General features: G+C 39.3%; 1 protein-coding gene across 2 annotated transcripts in view; it reads left to right on the top strand.

Annotated features, from left to right (window-relative positions):
- myo15aa (myosin XVAa) overlaps positions 1 to 19555 on the top strand; it is a 41130-nt gene that overhangs the window by 11056 nt on the left and 10519 nt on the right. The window contains exons 12-42 of one of the 2 annotated variants that reach the window (XM_084743755.1): positions 82 to 205; positions 589 to 684; positions 866 to 997; positions 1080 to 1205; positions 1956 to 2033; positions 2159 to 2316; positions 2417 to 2462; positions 2564 to 2688; positions 3580 to 3697; positions 3816 to 3991; positions 4531 to 4615; positions 4840 to 4893; positions 5829 to 5910; positions 6187 to 6317; positions 6635 to 6730; positions 7576 to 7811; positions 8158 to 8348; positions 8820 to 8892; positions 9845 to 10036; positions 10154 to 10266; positions 10675 to 10769; positions 12813 to 12948; positions 15534 to 15872; positions 16110 to 16174; positions 16816 to 16932; positions 17075 to 17129; positions 17777 to 17924; positions 18025 to 18118; positions 18228 to 18348; positions 18467 to 18582; positions 18724 to 18783. In XM_084743755.1, coding sequence (XP_084599881.1) covers positions 82 to 205; positions 589 to 684; positions 866 to 997; positions 1080 to 1205; positions 1956 to 2033; positions 2159 to 2316; positions 2417 to 2462; positions 2564 to 2688; positions 3580 to 3697; positions 3816 to 3991; positions 4531 to 4615; positions 4840 to 4893; positions 5829 to 5910; positions 6187 to 6317; positions 6635 to 6730; positions 7576 to 7811; positions 8158 to 8348; positions 8820 to 8892; positions 9845 to 10036; positions 10154 to 10266; positions 10675 to 10769; positions 12813 to 12948; positions 15534 to 15872; positions 16110 to 16174; positions 16816 to 16932; positions 17075 to 17129; positions 17777 to 17924; positions 18025 to 18118; positions 18228 to 18348; positions 18467 to 18582; positions 18724 to 18783 — 3778 coding nt within the window. Of the gene's footprint in view, positions 1 to 81; positions 206 to 588; positions 685 to 865; positions 998 to 1079; positions 1206 to 1955; positions 2034 to 2158; positions 2317 to 2416; positions 2463 to 2563; positions 2689 to 3579; positions 3698 to 3815; positions 3992 to 4530; positions 4616 to 4839; positions 4894 to 5828; positions 5911 to 6186; positions 6318 to 6634; positions 6731 to 7575; positions 7812 to 8157; positions 8349 to 8819; positions 8893 to 9844; positions 10037 to 10153; positions 10267 to 10674; positions 10770 to 12812; positions 12949 to 15533; positions 15873 to 16109; positions 16175 to 16815; positions 16933 to 17074; positions 17134 to 17765; positions 17925 to 18024; positions 18119 to 18227; positions 18349 to 18466; positions 18583 to 18723; positions 18784 to 19555 lie in introns of both variants that reach the window. The other variant, XM_084743754.1, reaches the window with a different exon arrangement.

Below are 19555 nucleotides of genomic sequence, written 5' to 3'. Positions count from 1 at the left end.
GACCAGTTTAATTCATTGTCTCTCTGTCTCTAATTTTTATTTCCATCTAATATTCCTGTCCCACAAACAAATGATCTCCAGAGATGCTGTTGCCAAGATCCTGTACTCGCTGCTCTTCCACTGGTTAACAGAGAGGATCAATGCTCAGGTGTACCCCCGCCAACACACCCTCTCCATCTCCATCCTGGACATTTATGGATTTGAGGTAAGCATGTTCTCTCACGTGTTTATCCACACAGGATAACAGAGACTGAGCGTCTGATAACCTGTTTGTCACTCTTTAGATGAGACTTAACTATTACCAGCTATGTGCAAATAAACTGTGTGGAAAGCTAATGTTTTCACATCACAGATGACAAAGAAAGACATTAATGACAGAGTCAAAGAGAAAGTAAAACTGTGCATCTTAGCGCACCACAGAGCCTCTCTCCTGCCTGCTCTTCACGGCAACATGTGTTCTCCTGGGTTGTAGGACATTGTTTCACAAAGTTTAGAAAGTTTCTCCTCGCTCAACAACTCTCAAAATGTTGTGTGTGTGTGTGTGTTTGTGTTTGTGTGTGTGTGTGTGTTTGTGTGTGGGAACAACAGGATCTGGCCTTCAACAGCTTTGAGCAGCTTTGCATTAATTATGCAAACGAGTACCTGCAGTTCTTCTTCAACAGGATTGTATTCAGAGAAGAACAGGTGAGTCGACATCACACCTGCAGCCCGGGGCAGACAAGGGTACAAACAGCTCTCCATTAGTGCTGGAACTATGATTGATTAGTTGATTGACAGAATCAGTAATCAGACATGTGGACGCTGCATGTAGACTATGGAGTTGTGCACTGCACAGGAAATTGTATTGAATTTGATCCACATGCAGGAGGAGTACAGCCGGGAACAGATCCCCTGGCAGGACATCCCATTCAGTGACAACCAGCCCTGCATTGATCTCATTGCCGCTAAGCCTCATGGGATACTGAGGATTCTGGACGACCAGAGCTGTTTCCCACAGGTAGGGCTTAAGGAGAACCTGAAGATACTTACTACTGTTATTACGTAATTGTACCACTTAGAGTTTACTACTTTTTTGCCAGGCCACAGACCATACTTTCCTCCAAAAGTGTCACTATCACCATGGACACAACCAGCTGTATATGAAGCCAAAGATGCCCCTCCCAGAGTTCACCATCAAACACTTTGCTGGTCGGGTCACCTATCAGGTACGCAGCTCCTCATTGGCTCACCTTAAGTGACAAAACCTGCCAGAGAATGTGTTTGATTCACCGATGTCAGCAATGTCCTTGAGAGCCTCTGATCTCTACCATGACTATGCTCCTAATTTAAGGCTTTGAAATGGCATGGTTCTGGCAATGACAACGTCAGCCTGTTGGTTGGTTGGTCATCCACCACTTTGGTCCATATTGAAATATTTCAGCAACTATTGGATGGATCTCCATTAAATTTTGCTCAGACATTCTTGGCCCCCAGTGGATGCATGCCAATGACTTCAGTGATCCCCTGACACTTCCTCTCGTGCCATCATGATGTTCACATTTGTGGTTTTAACTGAAATGTCTCTACAACTATTAGATTGATTGCTATGACCAAACATCTGCAAAAGTAGTGACATAGCTAATAGGATGGTGCACAGGGTAAATGTTATACCTACTAAACATGTTAGCATTGTCATTGTGAGCATGTTGGCTTGCTGATCTTAGCTTTTAGCTCAAAGTGCCGCTGAACCCAAGTGCAACCTCAGAGCGGCTAGCTTGGAAGAGCAGGGCAAAACGAGGTGTTTGTGATGTGCAAGCTTACCGTTAGATGCCACTAAATCGTACACAATGGTCCTGTAAGGCGTTACCAATTCATCTTAGGGGGGATATGAATGTTGGAACCAAATGTTACATCAGCAATCCATGCAATAGTTTCTGGGACAAATCTTCTAGTGATTTGTGATGTCCATGATGCAGGTTTACAAGTTTCTCGATAAGAACTATGACCAGGTTCGTCAGGATGTCCTGGACCTGTTCATTCAGAGCAAGAACAAGGTGAGAGGAGAGGAGCGTGTTCATCAATATATTGCATCTACGGTCACATTAGTTCAAACTCATATGAACACAAACAATCACAGTAAATGTGTGTGAATGTTGTGAATGTATCTGTGTGTGTCCAGATGGTGTCAAACCTCTTCCTGGTTCATGCAGAGGTCACGGGGCAGCAGAGAGGAGGTCACATGAGGAAGAGCAGCACAGTCACCAGAAAATACCAAGCTCCCACTGTCAGCAACAAGTTCCAACAGTCCCTGCTAGAGCTGGTGGAGAAGATGGAGAGGTGAACCTGAGAGACCTGGAGAATCTTGTGTTTGAAAAGACAATGAGCTGATTACTGACATTATCACTCATTTGCTTTATTTTTATTCTTTCCACTTCAGGTGCAACCCTTTTTTTGTTCGCTGCATTAAGCCAAATAACATGAAGGTAGATTTTCAAACATATTTTGTTTCCACTGACAGTCATTTGTGTGAGATCAGCCTCACTGTGTCCTGTAGGTAATGACAGTCATGTGCATCTGCGTTTAGCAACCAGGTGTGTTTGAAGACGAGCTGGTCAGCAGTCAGCTGAGACACTCAGGCATCCTAGAGACCATTAGGATCCGCAGAGAAGGGTACCCTGTCAGAATGCCATTCTACATCTTCCTGTTCAGGTAACATACACACATCACTGGATGGTGGATGACACTTTGGTGCTTCTCTTTGACCTTTCCCAGAGTCGCTCCATTCACTGGAATCACGTGACCAAGAAGGTTTAATCCAGCATCTCATCCTGTACGCTCCATGGACACAATCTAAAGATTAAACAGATGGGAATATGAGTATTATGAATATATAATAATATGAATTAATATTCTAATTATGAATATAATAATAATATTAATATTCTTTTCAACCTGGAAAGAATATATGGATGTAACACGTTTTGTACACATTTTTATCAGCAAATGTAATCTTGTTACATATCTTTTCTTAGTAACTGTAATGAATTACAGTTACATTTTATTTTGTAATTTAATTACATGTAACTAGCTACTAGCTCTTGAGTTGTCACTTATCAATTTGATACGCCTTTGACCACCAAAATATCGACAGTTCATCCTCGAGTCCATTTGTACCACATTTGAGAGTGGGATGGATGTGAGGTTATGGTGACCTTTGACCCTAATAATATTGTTCACCCGTTTTTCTGAACGTGAGAGTCGCAGCAGTGTGGCAAAGTCGTGATGCATTTATGTTCCAATTCCTGTTTTAGATTAACTATTATACCTCTGTAACAAAAACACACAGGGAACCATAAACTATTTAACTGTTTAAAGGCTTACAGAGGCAAATAATTTTTTTTGCATGTTGGGCAGCTTGTATGGCAGTGCATTGAGTTTTCTCCATAGGCACCCTAGAGGGCACTTCATCATGTTTTGTCCCCTTGTCCCCCGAGTCCACCAGTGCATACTAAGTCCCATTTTTGGTCTAACATCATAATTATTGTTATTTTTTAAGCTAATGCGTTCTGTTGTGTGTGTGTGCGTGTGTGTCATCCACAGGTATAAGTCCCTCGTGGGGTTACGAGAGCCTCCAGCAGCGAATGGAGAGAACTGTGTGATAATGCTCAGTAAACTGTGTCCCCTAAGACCAGGAGCCTTTCATGTCGGAGTCACAAAGGTGAGGTTCTCCTCTCATTTGTTCACACTAACACTTTCACAAATGAAAGAAAAACAGCCGTACAAACTTTAGTGATGCTGTGTGACAGTTGAACTGTCCCTCCCACTTTCGCTGGCAGATATTTCTGAAGGAGGACATCTACCAGCTGTTGGAGTGTAAACGGGAGCGCACTCGTCATCTCGCAGCTCTCACCCTGCAGCGTTACACCCGCATGTTCTTCGTCAGGACACGCTTTGTGGCCTTCCGCAAGAAGATCATCAGTCTGCAGGCACAGTGCCGAGGCTTCCTCACAAGGTCAGCTTCTCCACTACCGCTGGTTTCATAAGCATCAACTGACTTGCAGATATCCACCAAGTAAAAAGCCTGATTTAGTTCATTTTACAGACAAGCATTTCTTTAAACAAACTGTGTTGCTTACAATTCAAAAAAGACAAAATCTCAGTTTATTCACCTAAACGATCTTCATTGTTTACTTTATTGGTATCACAGCATTAGGCTAAATTATGTTTGAGGGCCAATATGTAATTTAAATCAATGGTAGGCAATGGTAAACATTTCAGGTATGGTTCATGTCTTGTTGTTCAGTATAAACAGTTTGCTTTTTCATGCTATCCCTGCTAGAGTGTTGGGGTTGAAGAGATGATGTAATAAAGCAATTACAAACTGTGCCTTTAATAATAATAATAGGTAATAATCCCTACAATAAACTTATGGCACCTATGTCAGAAATTATTTAGAAAACTACTGAAGCAAATGGGATCAACACATGGCGTTAGGTAGACATGCATTACTGGTGATGTGATGTTATGGTACTTTCTCACTCTGTCCTCTAGGAAGCGCTATGTGAAAATGAGGGAGAGTCTGGTTCGGTTCCGCTCTCTCGTCCACATGTACGTCAACCGCAAGCGATACATCAAGGTACATGAAGCCCGCTCTCAAAGGACAGCATGTCTCCTTTCATATCTAAACAATGCAGCCTTTCATGCATACATAAATCACTCATGCATGGACTTTGCTTGGAAATGTGTTGATAGGTTTGAAAATATTGCCACCTTTTGCTCCAATGGTGCTTTAGCATTTTTTTTAAATCTCTGGACTGAAGTGAGGATGCTCAGTGTGTGATTTTTGTGATTTGTTTTCAGATGAAGTTTGAAGCTCAAAGGAAACTTGAAGAGGAGAGGAGGAGGAGAGAGATGGTATGATGGAAGTTTGGATAGCATTTACATGGGGAAATGTTTCCATAAAAGTTGAAGGGACATTTTATTTATTTATGGTTTACTTGATAAGGACAGATACAGTACACATGGATACATTGAAAACAGCTATTTAATGAAGGTAAAAGCATAAAGGCAAATGCTATTTTGCAACACCTGACCTTTGTTCCTTTTATGAAAATGCGAGATTGGAACAGTGAGGTAAAGAAAAATTAGTATAACCGAGTAAAGCAAAAAACAATAAAGTATATAGTAAAAGACATTAAACTGTACATCACTACATGTTTGTTGCTGACATAACCAGGATTTGGCAGCTCTCTTAAAAGTGGTAATGTCTGCAGCAGATTTCTAGCAATCAGGTAGTGAGTTGCAAGACTTTGCTCCTCACACAGAAAAAGGTGCCTTTGCAAAATGTTGTTTTACAGAATGGAACTTCACAATTGTCACTTGAAGCTGTTCTGCTGGATCTGCTCTGTAGTTCTTTAGAGGCTAAGGAGCATGTCCACTTAAGTTTGCAAAATCATGTATCTACTTAATAAATGGCAGTGACGGTACCTTGTGGTTTGTCCATGATTTTAAAGGCCCACTTTTAAAGAGACTATAGATTTAATCACAGACTGGTGGGCCTGAGATCAGGTAGTCAAACTATACGATAGATGTGAGGAAACCATTGAATGTACCGTCAGACAGTTTCATATCATCTAAGCGACTGAGGATAGCTTTAATCGTTTTACCATGACTTTTAAAATTCAATTGAGAGTCTTAAACTTTTCCCTAAATACTTCAACTCTGTTTGCTGTCCATGAGCTCAACTTTAATTGTAATGTTCAGTGACTCTGTTGCAGGTAGGTTGTTTTTTGTATATGTTTATCATCACTTTGCAGGTAAATTAAAACCAAACAAAAAAACTCTTTCAGGAGCTGACCAAGAGGGAGGTGGTGAATGTCACACACTTGGTGATCCCCGCAGAGCTGGGTGCATTACTGCAAACAGCAGGAGGTCTGTAAATGTCACTTTTGTTCAGATCACATCAGTGTTCATCACACATTATTATTAATCTTTATTCATGGCCCAAGTGGCTGAGCACCTTGTTCAACTCTTTAAACGTGTGTATTTCATCTGCAACGACAGCCTAATCTGAATAATCCTCCTGACAGAGAGTAACAAGAGTGGCATGAGTTGATTGAAAAAGATAATTGAAAAGTGACAAACAATAAACTTTCAAATATACTGTATATGCATGCTGGTTGACATGTTGTCCCTCTCTCGTTGTAGTCAGGAGGGAGTTGCACTCAGACTGTTTGGCTCTGCTTCAAGCTCCTCACATCCGGGAAGAGGCTCAGCTCACTCTGCCTCTGGACATCAACAACTACCCGTTCTACCGCTACGTGCAGATCTACTTCAGGGTGAGATGTGTAGTATATCAGGAACAGCAATATCATGTGGTGTCATTGATGGTGGTGGTAAAACTCTGGTCATAACAGTATGCAGCCAAGTCGAGGAAGTGGCAGTGCACAGAGAGGTCGCCAGACAGTGAATGCTAAGCCCCTGAAAATGTATTTTCAATTAGCCATTTTTATTCTTTTTTTTTTTTTTTTACCTTTTTTAACTTACTTATTACACCCTCATGTTAATGCACTCTGAATTAGATTTGTCTTAAGAATTATGAAGTTGACATGTAAGATGAGAAAATGTACTAAAAAGAAATGTTTTGTTGCTGTAGGAACCAAAGTTTGGGATGCTGATGGCTCCTCTGGAGTCACCTCTGACCCGCATAGAGGACGATCTGAGAGGAGAAGCTCTGGAGCTCTTCATCATGGTAGGCTGACTTTATTATTACTATATTATTTATGATCTTAAATACAAATTCTGCTCAGATTCACAATCTGGTCACTGGTGCTGTGTCCATGTTCTGTGAAATAATTGTATTAGTAAAATAGTTTGTGGCTAGGATGTTGGCAAAAATGTGATTACATTTCTGGCTTGTCTCATCAAATTGACACTTCCTAAGTCCTGCCCCTTTTGGAACCTTAGTCAACTTTTCCTTTCCTGTTTCCTGTTCTCAGATGTGCTATGTTTGTCTATGTTGAACAGTAAATCAAATTTTAAAGATTATTAAAAGATATTGCTGGGGGACTAGCTAACTAGCGAACTAGGTGGCTAATTTTCATAAAATGTTAGCTTGATAGCTAGCTAGTGTTACATTAGCCAGCTAATTACATCAATCACTAGCTACAGTAGTTAGTTACATCTGGTAGCTCAGCCAAACACTAGCTAGTTAGCTATCTAATCTATATCAATTGTTATGTAGCTATTTAGCTAGTGTTTTGCTAACATTAGCTAAAGATGTGACTACATGTCGCTTTTACAGATCCCCCAGTAACAACTTTTGACCATCTTTAAATGTTTTTTTTCTTTTCTTTTCTTTTTCTGAGGCTAGCATAGAGCATACCTAAGTAGAGGAAACAGGAAAGAAGAAAGTTGACTGAGGTTCGGCCAGGTACCAAGTACGCTCAACTGTTAATCGACCACAGAGCAAAAAGGGGTGGGGTTTAGGAAAGGTCAATTGTTGACTGCAAGACAAACTTAAAATTTGGTACAACAACACACAGCATGCTATAAGTCAGTTAGTTGTGATGGTGTTTGCCTTTGTTCTGTTTTCAGGTGTTACGATTCATGGGGGACCCTCACCTGAATGGGGCACAGGAAAACATGTTTGGGAATTACATCATTCAAAGGGGCCTGTCGTCTCCAGGGTTACGGGATGAGATCTTGGCTCAGGTTGTCAACCAGGTGTGGAGGAACGTGAACATTGACAATGCTGAGCGAGGCTGGCTGCTGCTGCTGGCATGTGTCTGCAGCTTTGCCCCATCGCCCAAGATGGACAAATATCTACTTAAGTAAGGCATCATTTCATTTACATGTGCACTGAAATCATGGTGAAAAAAATATGTACATACACACGCAAATGAGGTTGTAATGTAACCCAAAATATTACAGTACACAACTGATTAAAATAATACAATCTAAAAACCCATATAAGTAATTTTAGGTAGCATAAAAATAAAGGATATAATATTCAGGATTTAAATTTAATTCTGATGTCAGATGTGTTTTTCACTTGCACATTTCATGCAACAGAAATGTACTTATTTTAATCGGTGCATCTGTCTGCAGCTCCTTGCATCTCGCGTCCCACCTGTGTCTGTATTGTAATTATTACCTCAGTTGTCTGTCCCTTCCCAGGTTTGTATCGGACCACAGTCCTGCCGGCTGCCAGGCGTTGCTGCAACACAGACTCATCCAAGCCAATCAGAAGTCACAGCTAGGCTCAGGCTCCGCCCCCGAGACTGCACGGACCTATCCGCTGTCGCTGCTGGAGTGGACTGCCAATAGGAAGAAGGCTAACATGGTGTTGCACGTGCACTGTTTTGATGGTGAGATGCATCTTGCCTTTTATTAAAACATTACATCACACAGTTTTAACCACACATATTCACAGTTTGCTGCTTTTAATTTTACCCTTTATGTTCAGTTGTACAAAATATCTCTTGGTTTATTTTCAAATGAGCGAAGAAGAACAACTCTCTTAGCAAACATTATTAATCTTTTCTCACCTAAAACTGAATGAATGCAAGCTTCCAGGAAAAGCAGGGATAAGTGTGTGGCAGCAGGGGCTGTTGGCATCTCTTGTATTGGGGGGATCAATTACGGCCTTTGGTCATTGATTATTCATTGCCAGTCAGGATCAGGTGATGGAACCACAAGACTCCATGTTTGAATCCGCAGTTTATTGCATTTTGCTTGTTACCATTAAAAATTGGTGTCATTTTAAAAAACTTTACCATCAAAAGAAAGAGTTGAAAATAAAGTTTTTTTTGTTTATCTTTGTTCATCTCTTTCTGTAGGAGGATCATTCCTGTGTCCAGTCCATTCATGGACCAGTGGAGAAGATTTAGCGGGGGACATACTGCGCCACAGGTGCTGACATCTCATACTTAATTATAAGAAACAGAAGTTATATTGATTTATTTAGGGATTATTTTGGTGACACTTTATAATAATCATCATTACTAAATGCTAAATTAATAGTTAAACTTAAGTTAATAGTTATTTCACTGTCATCAAACAATGAAATTATAATTAATTATTTTTACTAATCATTAGTAATGGTAAGATTTATTTTATCATTAGTTGGTGTCATGTAAAATTATTAGTTTATAAATTATGCATTATATAATTGGATAAGAGACAATCACAATTACATTTTGATCAAATAATTAAACTAATAGTTTATTGTTGCACGTTATAATATTTTATATACCACATTAAGTATTTGTTAATGATTACCAAACAATTTGTAAACCTTTAAAAGATTATCATATATAGAGATGGACTAGATATTTATAACAATTTGTTAACGGTCAATAATTAGTTTGCAAACTATCTATAAACATTATTTGGATGTCTATTATAAAGTTGCAGCTGAAGATTATAATACTTTACGTACTTCATAGCTGTAGCTTGTTATGTGACACACATGAACTTCTGAAAATAACATACTTATTTTTAACCCAATCCATGATCATCTACTAAACTTATCCTAGTAGTATTGTTGCCTAAACCTACCCAAGTAGTTTTTGTGCCTTTATTTTGAAAGTCTACACTAAGGTAGCATGTTTATTATTGCTAACTTGCAATGTGCAAAAATGACACTGGAGGGGTATCTACAGCATCACTGAACTCTGGCATCTATCTTGCTTGTTAGCAGTAAAATATCTATTAACAAAAGATTAATTAACTATCAATTTACCATTTATTAATGACAGTTCCTGGTAGTGTTGTTTTTTATATGGTACAGTACACAATGATGTAAATGCAGTATTAACAAATACAGGCAGCAGGTATTTGAAGCGTGTGGTCTTGCTTCAAGGGGAATATCTGAATGGTGGAAGGGGAGTTCTATTCTGATGAAGGAGCATGGCCAGTGGGTGGAGTTAGCGGGTCATGACTACGTGATGGACCTGATTGCTGACCTGGAGCTTCCAACCGACTTCCCAAAGCAGAAAAGCTACTTCATCATCAGCACTGACGACCCCGCTCGAGTCCGAGCTAATGCCAGCCTGTCAGTACACGAAACACTCACAAATACATGCATGTGAAAATATATGAGGTGTGTATATTTACGCCAAAGGCATGATTTCACCTCTCATTTACCACCTGTCCTGTCCTTTCCTCTCAGTGCTCTGTTTGGCAGTGGCTTTGACTCAGATGAGGAGCTTCCTTCTGCTTTTCCTGTCAGCAGCAACAGACCAGCCTACAGTCTGCCCGACTCTGACGGTTACTTCAGCCACGGTACACACTCATGCACACAAAGACACAGACACAAGTTTGCCCTAACCCTTACATACATATGTAAATATGAAAAGCATCAGCAAGCATCAGCAAGTTAGTCATACTTTAGTTCTATCACTAATTACTCTCTGATAAAGTCTAATAAGGGTCTAACACTGAAGAATAATACACCAGTTTTCAGTACAGTTTGGTCACTAATTACCCTTTAATAAAATCTAATAAGAGCCTGATACTGTCCAATTAAGAATATTTTAAAGAAATATATAAAGAACTGCTTGTTATATCTTATGAGAGAACTGTGCAACCAGCAAGTGTATAAATCCTTTGTAACATAATATAAAATAAATTGATGTGAATATAAAGTGTACAGCCATGTTTAAACCTTCTCTGCTATCTATCTGTGTCCAGTAGAGTCTGATGCGTTCAGTGACGGACAGACTCAGAGAGGAATGGACCGCTACCTGGACAGTCTGTTTGACCCTGTGCTGTCAGACAGCAGCATAGTGAGTACCGACACTGATCTACAAGAAACTGCACATCTTAACCACACTTTGTCCTCTGCTTCAGAAATATGTTAGTGCTGAAACCATTAGCTGATTAATTAATTAGCTGGGTTCATCATGAAATGCAGTAAAATATTGCAAGAAGGTGCAGAGACTGCATTTATTTACTGCCATTGTGGAGTTCAAGTTGTTTTTTTTTATTACAATTTTTCATACCCTTCCTGTCCAGTGAAAACCAAAAATCTTCAAATTTGGTGATTTTGGATTTCAACTGTTTTTCTAAAATAAAAAGAATTCTTTTTTCCTTCATGGGTTCAAGAATTCTCCTGCTTCTTAAACTAAATAAACTATTTTAAAAACCTCCCAGATTAGCCGGTAAATGCACTGTCACAAAGCTGAAAACACAACTCTCTCTGAGCTCATGAAAAGTTGACTTGTGGCTTTCACAGGACAGCAACACTACAAATCTATATCATAGAACATGATGCATTACTGAAATAAAGGATCTGAATAATTCTTCCACCGTTGGTAAATCCTGTTTCTTCAGAAACTGAATTTAAAGGGACAGTCCCCCCCAAAACCAAAAATTCATTTTTCATTCAATGCATTTTTCCTCTGGCCTGTAGCGCTATTTATCAATCCATGCTGTTTCAGTGTGAGTTGCCTAGTTTTAGAGATGTTGGCTATAGAGATTTCTGCCTTCTCTCCAATATAATGGAACTAGATGGCAGAAGTCCTGTGCTCCACAAAGCACCAAAAAAATACCCTGCAAAAATCAACAGCAATGTCTCTTTTCAGGAATCATGACCTGGTTGCTCAAGATAATCCACAGACCTTGTTGTGATCAGTTTCACATAGGAACTAATTCCTTTCTGCAGTAGAATTTGTGCCATTTAGTCCCATAATATTGCAGTGCTAGAGAGTAACTACTTAACATGTGACTAGTTACATATAATTAAATGACAAAATAAATGTAATTGTAAATGTGACAGTCACTGAGAAAAAATGTGATTAATTACAGTTACTAATCAAAATGTTGGTGGTTACAAATGTTTTACATCTAAATGCTCTTTTCAAGTTCCCTGGCTGAGATATGCAGTCTACCGAGTGCACTCTTCTAGCTGTAAATTAAATATCTTTGTTTACGATTGTTGGACAAACCAAGCAATTTCTAAAGCTGTTTCTAAAAACAGATTAATACGTGAAGGAAATTCACCTTAAATGCAGCTCTGAGGTGCATAATGAAATGCATGCCATCTGAGTGTGAATGGAAGCAAGTGTTGATGGATGGATGGAACATGTGATCCACTGCTTCTGTTTGTGTATGAATGGAGCAGACAAGAGGGATGATTAGGTTACTGGGCGACCTACCGTATTTGACTGTAACAGCAGGCAGCACACATGCAGAGCTCTGTGGGTAATACTGTCCCGTGGACAACTTCATGTTTTTTCAGTAAAAGAAGAAAAAGTCAAAAGGTGCTGTCATTGCAAGGAAACAAGAAGAAATTCAGTTATCAGAGATAGTATTTCAAATTAAAATGACTCCATCCATAATTGTTTTTTAGAGTCCATTTTTTTTAAGTTTGGGTCTTTGGTTTTCATTATCAGCTATCAGTCAAACGGTGTGGCTGTTAAGATTGGATTTTCTGTTGAATAAATTTGAGCTTATGCATGCAGGTCTTTATTCTTTGACTTATCTGTGCATTAAAGCTTCTTTCCAGGGAAAATAGTGATGTGGTTGTGTTGAGTTGAGGCAGTGGTTGTTGTCAGGTTGGAGAGAGTTTGGTTAGAGAGTCATGCTCATGCTGGAGCTTCTCCTCCAGGGTGTACGGTACTTCCTGCGGAGTATTCAGTTCCTCTTAGAGGGTCCGAATCAACCAATACAATCCACTCCCTCTCTCTTGTTCACTTAGTCTCTACACACACACACACACACACCTCTTACCAAACTCTTCATGTCTCTCAAACTCCACTTTCTCCACGTCTACAATCGTCCTTTCCCATCTGCTGAGTCTCTCTCGCTTGCTTCTTTCTGGCCACCAGGACATGGAAAAGACTGGAAGTCTGTCAGCGAGGATGAAGGGAGGAGGAGGTATAGGCATCACAGGAGGAGGAAGAGGAGAGGGGGAGAGTCAGTCGGCTCCCAGCCGGCCTTATCCACCTGGTATACATCCTGGAGGTAAAACACTCAGTTACTGCGTATATATCCTCTTAGTTATGTGTAGTATTAGTGCAGATTCTTCATTAGATTTGTATTTTTGTTAATTCATTTGGTGTCTTTCCGTTGTGTTCAACTGCATGTCGTTGCAGGCTTATCTGTTTCCTTTTCATTTTTTGGTCCACTTTTTCATTTCAAGCCGCTCTTTTGTCCCGCCACTCAAGCCTCTTTCTTTTTCTCTCTCCACTGACATCAATAATTCAGCTTGTTCTAAGTTGGTTCTAAATCCTCGGCATTAGTCCCAGGCTTCCCCGTAATGCTAAAGACACTGCCAAGTCTCAAATGTTTTCACTACTAGGGTAATTATTTATATCTGCTCAACAGCAGAATTAAGCAGTCCCACTTGAAACAAGCTGTACTTCATATCAAATCACACAAAAAGTGGAAAATGTGTTCTTTGTTTATCAGTATTAGACCCTGTATTAGAACATTATTGGATTTCTAGAGGGTAGTTAGGGAAACATTATAACAGTATGTGTGGGACCAGTCAAAGGTGTGTCTCAACCAGCAGATATGTGATTTCACTTTAGTTAACAGTACAGTTCTGTTGTAATGTGTCCCTAATTATCCTCTAATAAAGTCTAATAAGGGTCTAACAGTGGGAAATAATACACTGAAGTTTACAGTATAGTACCCTCTAATAAAGTCTAATGAGGGTCTAATAAAGGGTCTAATACTGTCTAATAAAGAACGTATTATTTCTAGTTTTTGTCTATTTTACAGCTTGTCACAGACAGAAAACAAAAGATCATTAGAAATACATTTATTATTGTAATTATTTCCCGAGGACTAAAGTGGCAGTGAACAGGACTGAAGTGTAAAGGGTCAGGTGCACAGTTCACCAACCTTAATCTGTTGCTTAGAGGCAGTCTGACCTCATAGATAATGCATAGACGGCCATTCACTACGACCACACATGACTCCTTTGGTCTCTATAGGCATCTGTCACTCTCTTTCTCTCCTTTGCTACACATACTGTTCTTTATCTGCCACCGCCAGTCTTTCTATAGCTTACGTGTCTCTGTGGCTGAGCAAACCTCACATTTCACCATCACTCTTCTAAACATCCGTAAATATTTATTACTTTTTAAAACTCATTTTCTCACCTCTGTCTTTAAAAAAAATTGCAGTGAAAATGTTCAAGCTTCTGATTGTCCAGCTGTCAAGTCCTGTCACCCATTATACCAGTCATCAGACAGTCTTTACCTGTTGGACAAGCAGCAGTGATGAAGGACATGACTGATTATGATAAAGAATAACTGTATAGAAACATATAGTCTTCTCACAAATGGTCTCATTTGTTTATGCAGGTCATATAGAGGAATTAATATTAAATTGTGACTGTTTTTAATGAGTTAAAAACTCATTATACTAGATGTCAGTACAGAAAATATGTAGCAAGCAAACATCAGCATCCTCACACACTGATGTTTTGCTATAATACCATCTTATTTTAGCCTGTTAGCATGCCAACCTTTCTGATTATCACTGAATCCAAAGTACAGTAAGAAGTTTTGCAGGTATCTGGTCATAAACCAAATAGGGCCCGATTGATTATTTACAATTGAACAATAAACTCTATTGTTCAAAATCATATCAAGGCACTAAAAAAGTAAGCTTTCACCAGTATTTTTAATAATTATAAACTTAAAAACATAAATAGAGCAAAATCTATGCACATATTAATCCTGAATTAAGAAATAGGATCAAATATACATAGAATGCTGCCTATAAATCTAACATGTAAAATGTCAAAAGTGGCCCATTAACTGTTGTTGGAGGGTCTTACTCTTTAAAGTGCTGATTATCTTGTCTTGCTGACCCAGAATGAAAATAGTCATTAAGTCAATTTGAAGTAGAAATCCGTAATATATTTACCATAATATATCATAAAATGGCAACAATATCAGACATCATGTCATCAGAGGTTGAGGAGATGATATACTCTGTCCTGTAACTTGTGTTATTGTTTGTCCGTCTCACTTTAATATGAGTTAACATTCATGCAGAATGTTCTATTTTTTTAGTTGTAAGAAATCATCTTACGACTCATAAACAGAAGCAGCAGATGTTTGTAACAGTTAAATTGAGTAATATGTTAATAGAGTCTGGCAGGCAGTCACTGAACTCAAACTCCAGAGTGTGTATTGAGTTTTATTTTCAGAAGAACAGGCTGAACTTTACATTGACAGACAATTGGAAGTTATAAACAGCTGATCGATTTACAGTTGAGGACTAGTTGTTACTTGTTATTGCCAAATTACAATGTTGTGCTCGTCTTGCATTCCTGCAGTTTTCCCGCAGCCTGCCTGAGCTTCCTCAAGTCTATGGAGCAGGAGGCGGGAGGAAACAACTCGCTTTATCCATAGATTGCATATTAAATAGGATTTCAACCTATTTAATATACTGTCTGTGGCTCCATCTCACTATTTGGACCCATTTTAGACACACAGTTGTTACATATTGCTCCTTTAAAACAGATGCAGACTCCTGGCAGCAGCATTGTTCCTAATTCTTACCCTGTTCGCTGCCTGTCACTCCTCAAGCCGTGCCAGTGCTTCCAGTAGCAGGAGGAATGATGCCACCCATCCCTGCCATGCCAATCCCCTCCCACCACCATCACCACCAACAACACCAACAACAAGAGCAGGAGCAACAATACCACCAATACAACCGTCCCACACAACCCTACCACGAGCAGACTACTTCTACCACCGCTTCCGCCACACGTGTTGCACCCACCCCCTCACCCGCTCGTGCACCCACTGCTGTCCCCACAGCTGACAGAGATGCTAATGTAGCTAATGTCCCCGGTCTGCCTGGGGTGCCCTCTTTCCCTGCCACATCTGTGGTTCCAGGCATGCATGTGATGACAGGTGTGCCAGGTACAATAATCAGGTGTGCGTTAGGTTTTCCAGCATGTTTGGCCTGAAGCGTGTAGGCATGGTGGAGTTACAATAAATTATATTTGATTGATTTGTTTTGTATCGAACTTTGTTAGTTCCGCTTTGTGGTTTGTTTGAAATGGAGGAGTCCACTCTTTTGCAGTGCTTCTACTGTCTTTCTACAACAAAATCATTTTTACTACATGTATCTATGTTTACATGTTTATATTTCTCTAGGATCGGAGCAGGCGGTGCTGACTCAACAGCAGCAGGCCATCATCAACCAGCAAGCTATCATTCTGGTTTGTCACCTATCCTTCTTCTGAACACCTCTGATATTTACACTACTGTTGGTGTATTTGTCTGAGTTATATTAAAATTTGTGGAAATAAATAAATTGACCCTTCAAATGTTGACCATAAAACTTATATTCAGCTGTGTCAAGTATTAAATGAACAGCTCAACATTATGGGAAATACATTTATTAACTCTCCTGCTGAGTGTTAGATGAGAAGATTGTTACCACTCTCATGTCTGTACTGTAAATATGAAGCTGCAGCCAGTTAGCCTAGCTTAGCATAAAGACTGGAAACGGAACCACTGCAACTTCATATTTACAGTGCAGACATGAGAGCGGTGCCAATCTTCTCATCTAGCTCTCATCAAGAAAGTAAATTGATTCCAAAATGACTGAAATATTTCTTCAACATTAAACAAATAAAGTTACATTAATAGTTGATACTGAAAACCAATAGTAGAAAAGTTGATACTAAATGATATTTAGTTAGCTGGTAGTTAATGATAACCTTGATGATAAATGTTATAAAGCCATATATCCATCATGTGAATGAGTAATATTAGAAATAAAAGGAAGAGTATACATTCAAATGAAAGTATACTGTTGTTGAAATACATATAAATGTTGGGTGTGTATGTATTGCAGGCTCAGCAGATGACCATGCAGGCTATTGCAATCCAGCAGCAGATGTTGTCTTCCTTCCCCCCCGTTGCCCCGGCCCCGCAGTCACCACCCTCACAGCAACATCACACACCCAGCCCTGTGAGTGAACACACACATACATTGTGCTGTGGCCATACGTATGAGTAGACCTGCCCTAATGAATACAAATCAGGAATATTGTCTTAACACAAGTCATATCACAAGCGATAACTCAACTGCTATCTGTTTTTTTTTTCTGCAGACCAAAGAGAGTGAAGAGTCGCCATACAAGCCTGCTGCTGTCCAGCGAAAAACAAGTATGTTTTATTCTATCAGGGTGAAATTAACATCTGCAGATTTGCTATGTGTTTTGAATGCCATGATAACAGTGAAGCAACATTTTGATTTGAGGCCGGAAAGCCCACTGTATGAAATAAAAATATTGTGTTTGAGCACAGGAAGCCCATACATATCCCTTTAAGGGGGCTCAGAGGTTAAGACACCATGAGCCTCAACATGCCCCATTTGAGTCCGACTGGGTAAAATACCCTTCCCCGCAAATTAATGATATAAAAAATATATAGTTTTAAGGTGTTTTCATTAAGAAGGCGGGTACGGACAGCTGTCTTCTTACTCTGATAGTTCTATTTTTCTGTATGGAGCCAGCTGGTGTGTCATGCTAAAGTTTTTCCATGATAGGAGGATGGTATTCTTTTTGAATGAATCATTTTCAGTTGTTTTCTTAACAATTTTCTAAACTTTGTTTTTCATCAACATTATTATTGATCATTTGTGGATGGTATGTGAATTTACTAAGTGCTAAACACATACTTAAAATATGTCTAGCATTTTTAGACACTTTAATACAGAAATGTTAAATATTACATGTTTGAAGTCATGTAGAAAGAACAGAAATGTAATCCAACAGCTGCTGAACTTGATCTAATGAAAAGTGACATTCCAGGTCCAACACGTGGCCCCCCTCCTGAGGATGTGGTCAGATCCAGTCCGACTAACACAGAGCGCATGGATCCCAGCCACGACATCAAAGACATCATCAAGCAGCACCAGCCCGCCGGTACAACAACTTCTACTGGACATGGATCACAAAGGTAACGTGCTCATGATTTAACCTAACATAAATTTTGATACAGTATTTTGTTTGTGTACTTATTTGTTTCTTGTCATGTGTCTTGTCTTGCGTGTGTGTAGGAAAGGTGATGGAAAGATGTTTACGAAGAAGCCAGACCCACATGACGAAGCTATGGAGATCCTTAAAGATCAGATGGCAAACCCACCACAACCGGTACCCCAACTCTGCACCGAGAACACACACACACACACACACACACACACACACACACACACACACACACACACACAAAATATCTGACCTTTGTTTTTTAATGTCTCAGAGTCAGAAGAAGCCTCAGTCCTCTCAATATAAAGAAGAGGGAGGACTTAAGGTTTCCAAGACGATCAAATCTCGCCCTGCAGGGTCAACTAGCTCCAACATAAGCCCCGCCCCTCCTCCAGGTGAACTTTTCACACACTATTTGATATAAATATAGTTCTTTATTCGTTTCACACTTGCATATAAACTGTATGGGAAGTGATAGGAGTCAAAAATCCTTGTGTGTGTGTGTGTTTTCAGTCTCTAGAGAGTTGCCAGTAGAGGAGGAGATCATTCAGACTCAACTCCACAGCAGGACCAGTGATGAATATTACACTTACTCCAACGTCCCCTGGAAACTCTACATGAGGAAGGAGGTAACATACCACAAATGACACACACTGTAAAAACTGCACACTCATCGCAGATCATCTTGTACTGAACATGAGACTCATCACAGTGCTCTAATGTCAGCATATTCCATAATAAATACTCCTTTTGTTGACCCTTGTCTGTAGGTTTTCTATCCTAAAGAGACCTTCAACAACCCACTGATTCTGGACCTGATCTTCAGACAGGTTGATATATGTGCTCATCATTAATTTACATTCACTTGTTTCTTCGTTTATTATAGGTTGCACTGTATTTTGCAGAACAGTAATAAGACATAACAAACTGTACTTTGTATTAAATTAGACAAAAGCTATAAAGTAGATAGTATTAGACCCTCATTAGACTTTATAAGAGGCTAATTATGGACACATTACAACAGAACTTCACTATAAACCAAAGTGTATTGTTTCCCACTGTTAGATGATTGTTAGACTTTCTTAGAGCAAAATATGATACGCTCACTTTGGTTCCCAAGGAAAACCTGCTATTTTTTAGTTTCAGCTGCGAAACAGATCTTTGGATTCAGAACCAGTTTGGTTTGGGTGGAACAGTTCCATGTTGGTGGAAAAGCCACACGAAAGTCTACTAAGAGTCTAAAAGTGGAAAACAATACACTTCAGTTTATAGTACAGTTCTGTTGTAATGTGTTCCAAATTACCCTCTAATGAAGCCTAATAAGGGTCTAATAAAGGGTCTAATGCTAATAAAGAACATATTTTTTCTAGTTTTATGGCTGGTTATGTCTTCTTTGTGTACCATTACATGTGTGGGTATAGTTGTGTTGTGTTTACTGTGAGTCCAGTTTATGTTAATTAAGCTAGTTAAGATGATTTATCAAAAAATAAGTAACTAAAAGTAGTCCTTTTAATGTATATTCCAACATTGTCATTATTGTAAAAGAAAACATCAGATGGTACACTTTAAGGTACTTTATATGAATGTGTTTGTGTTCTGCAG

This window comes from Lutjanus erythropterus, chromosome 19 (genome assembly GCF_056507025.1).
Source record: "Lutjanus erythropterus isolate fLutEry1 chromosome 19, fLutEry1.hap2, whole genome shotgun sequence".
Lineage (NCBI taxonomy): Eukaryota > Metazoa > Chordata > Actinopteri > Lutjaniformes > Lutjanidae > Lutjanus > Lutjanus erythropterus.
Note: the sequence above shows the minus strand (reverse complement) of the source record. Positions and strands in the feature narration are given on the sequence as shown.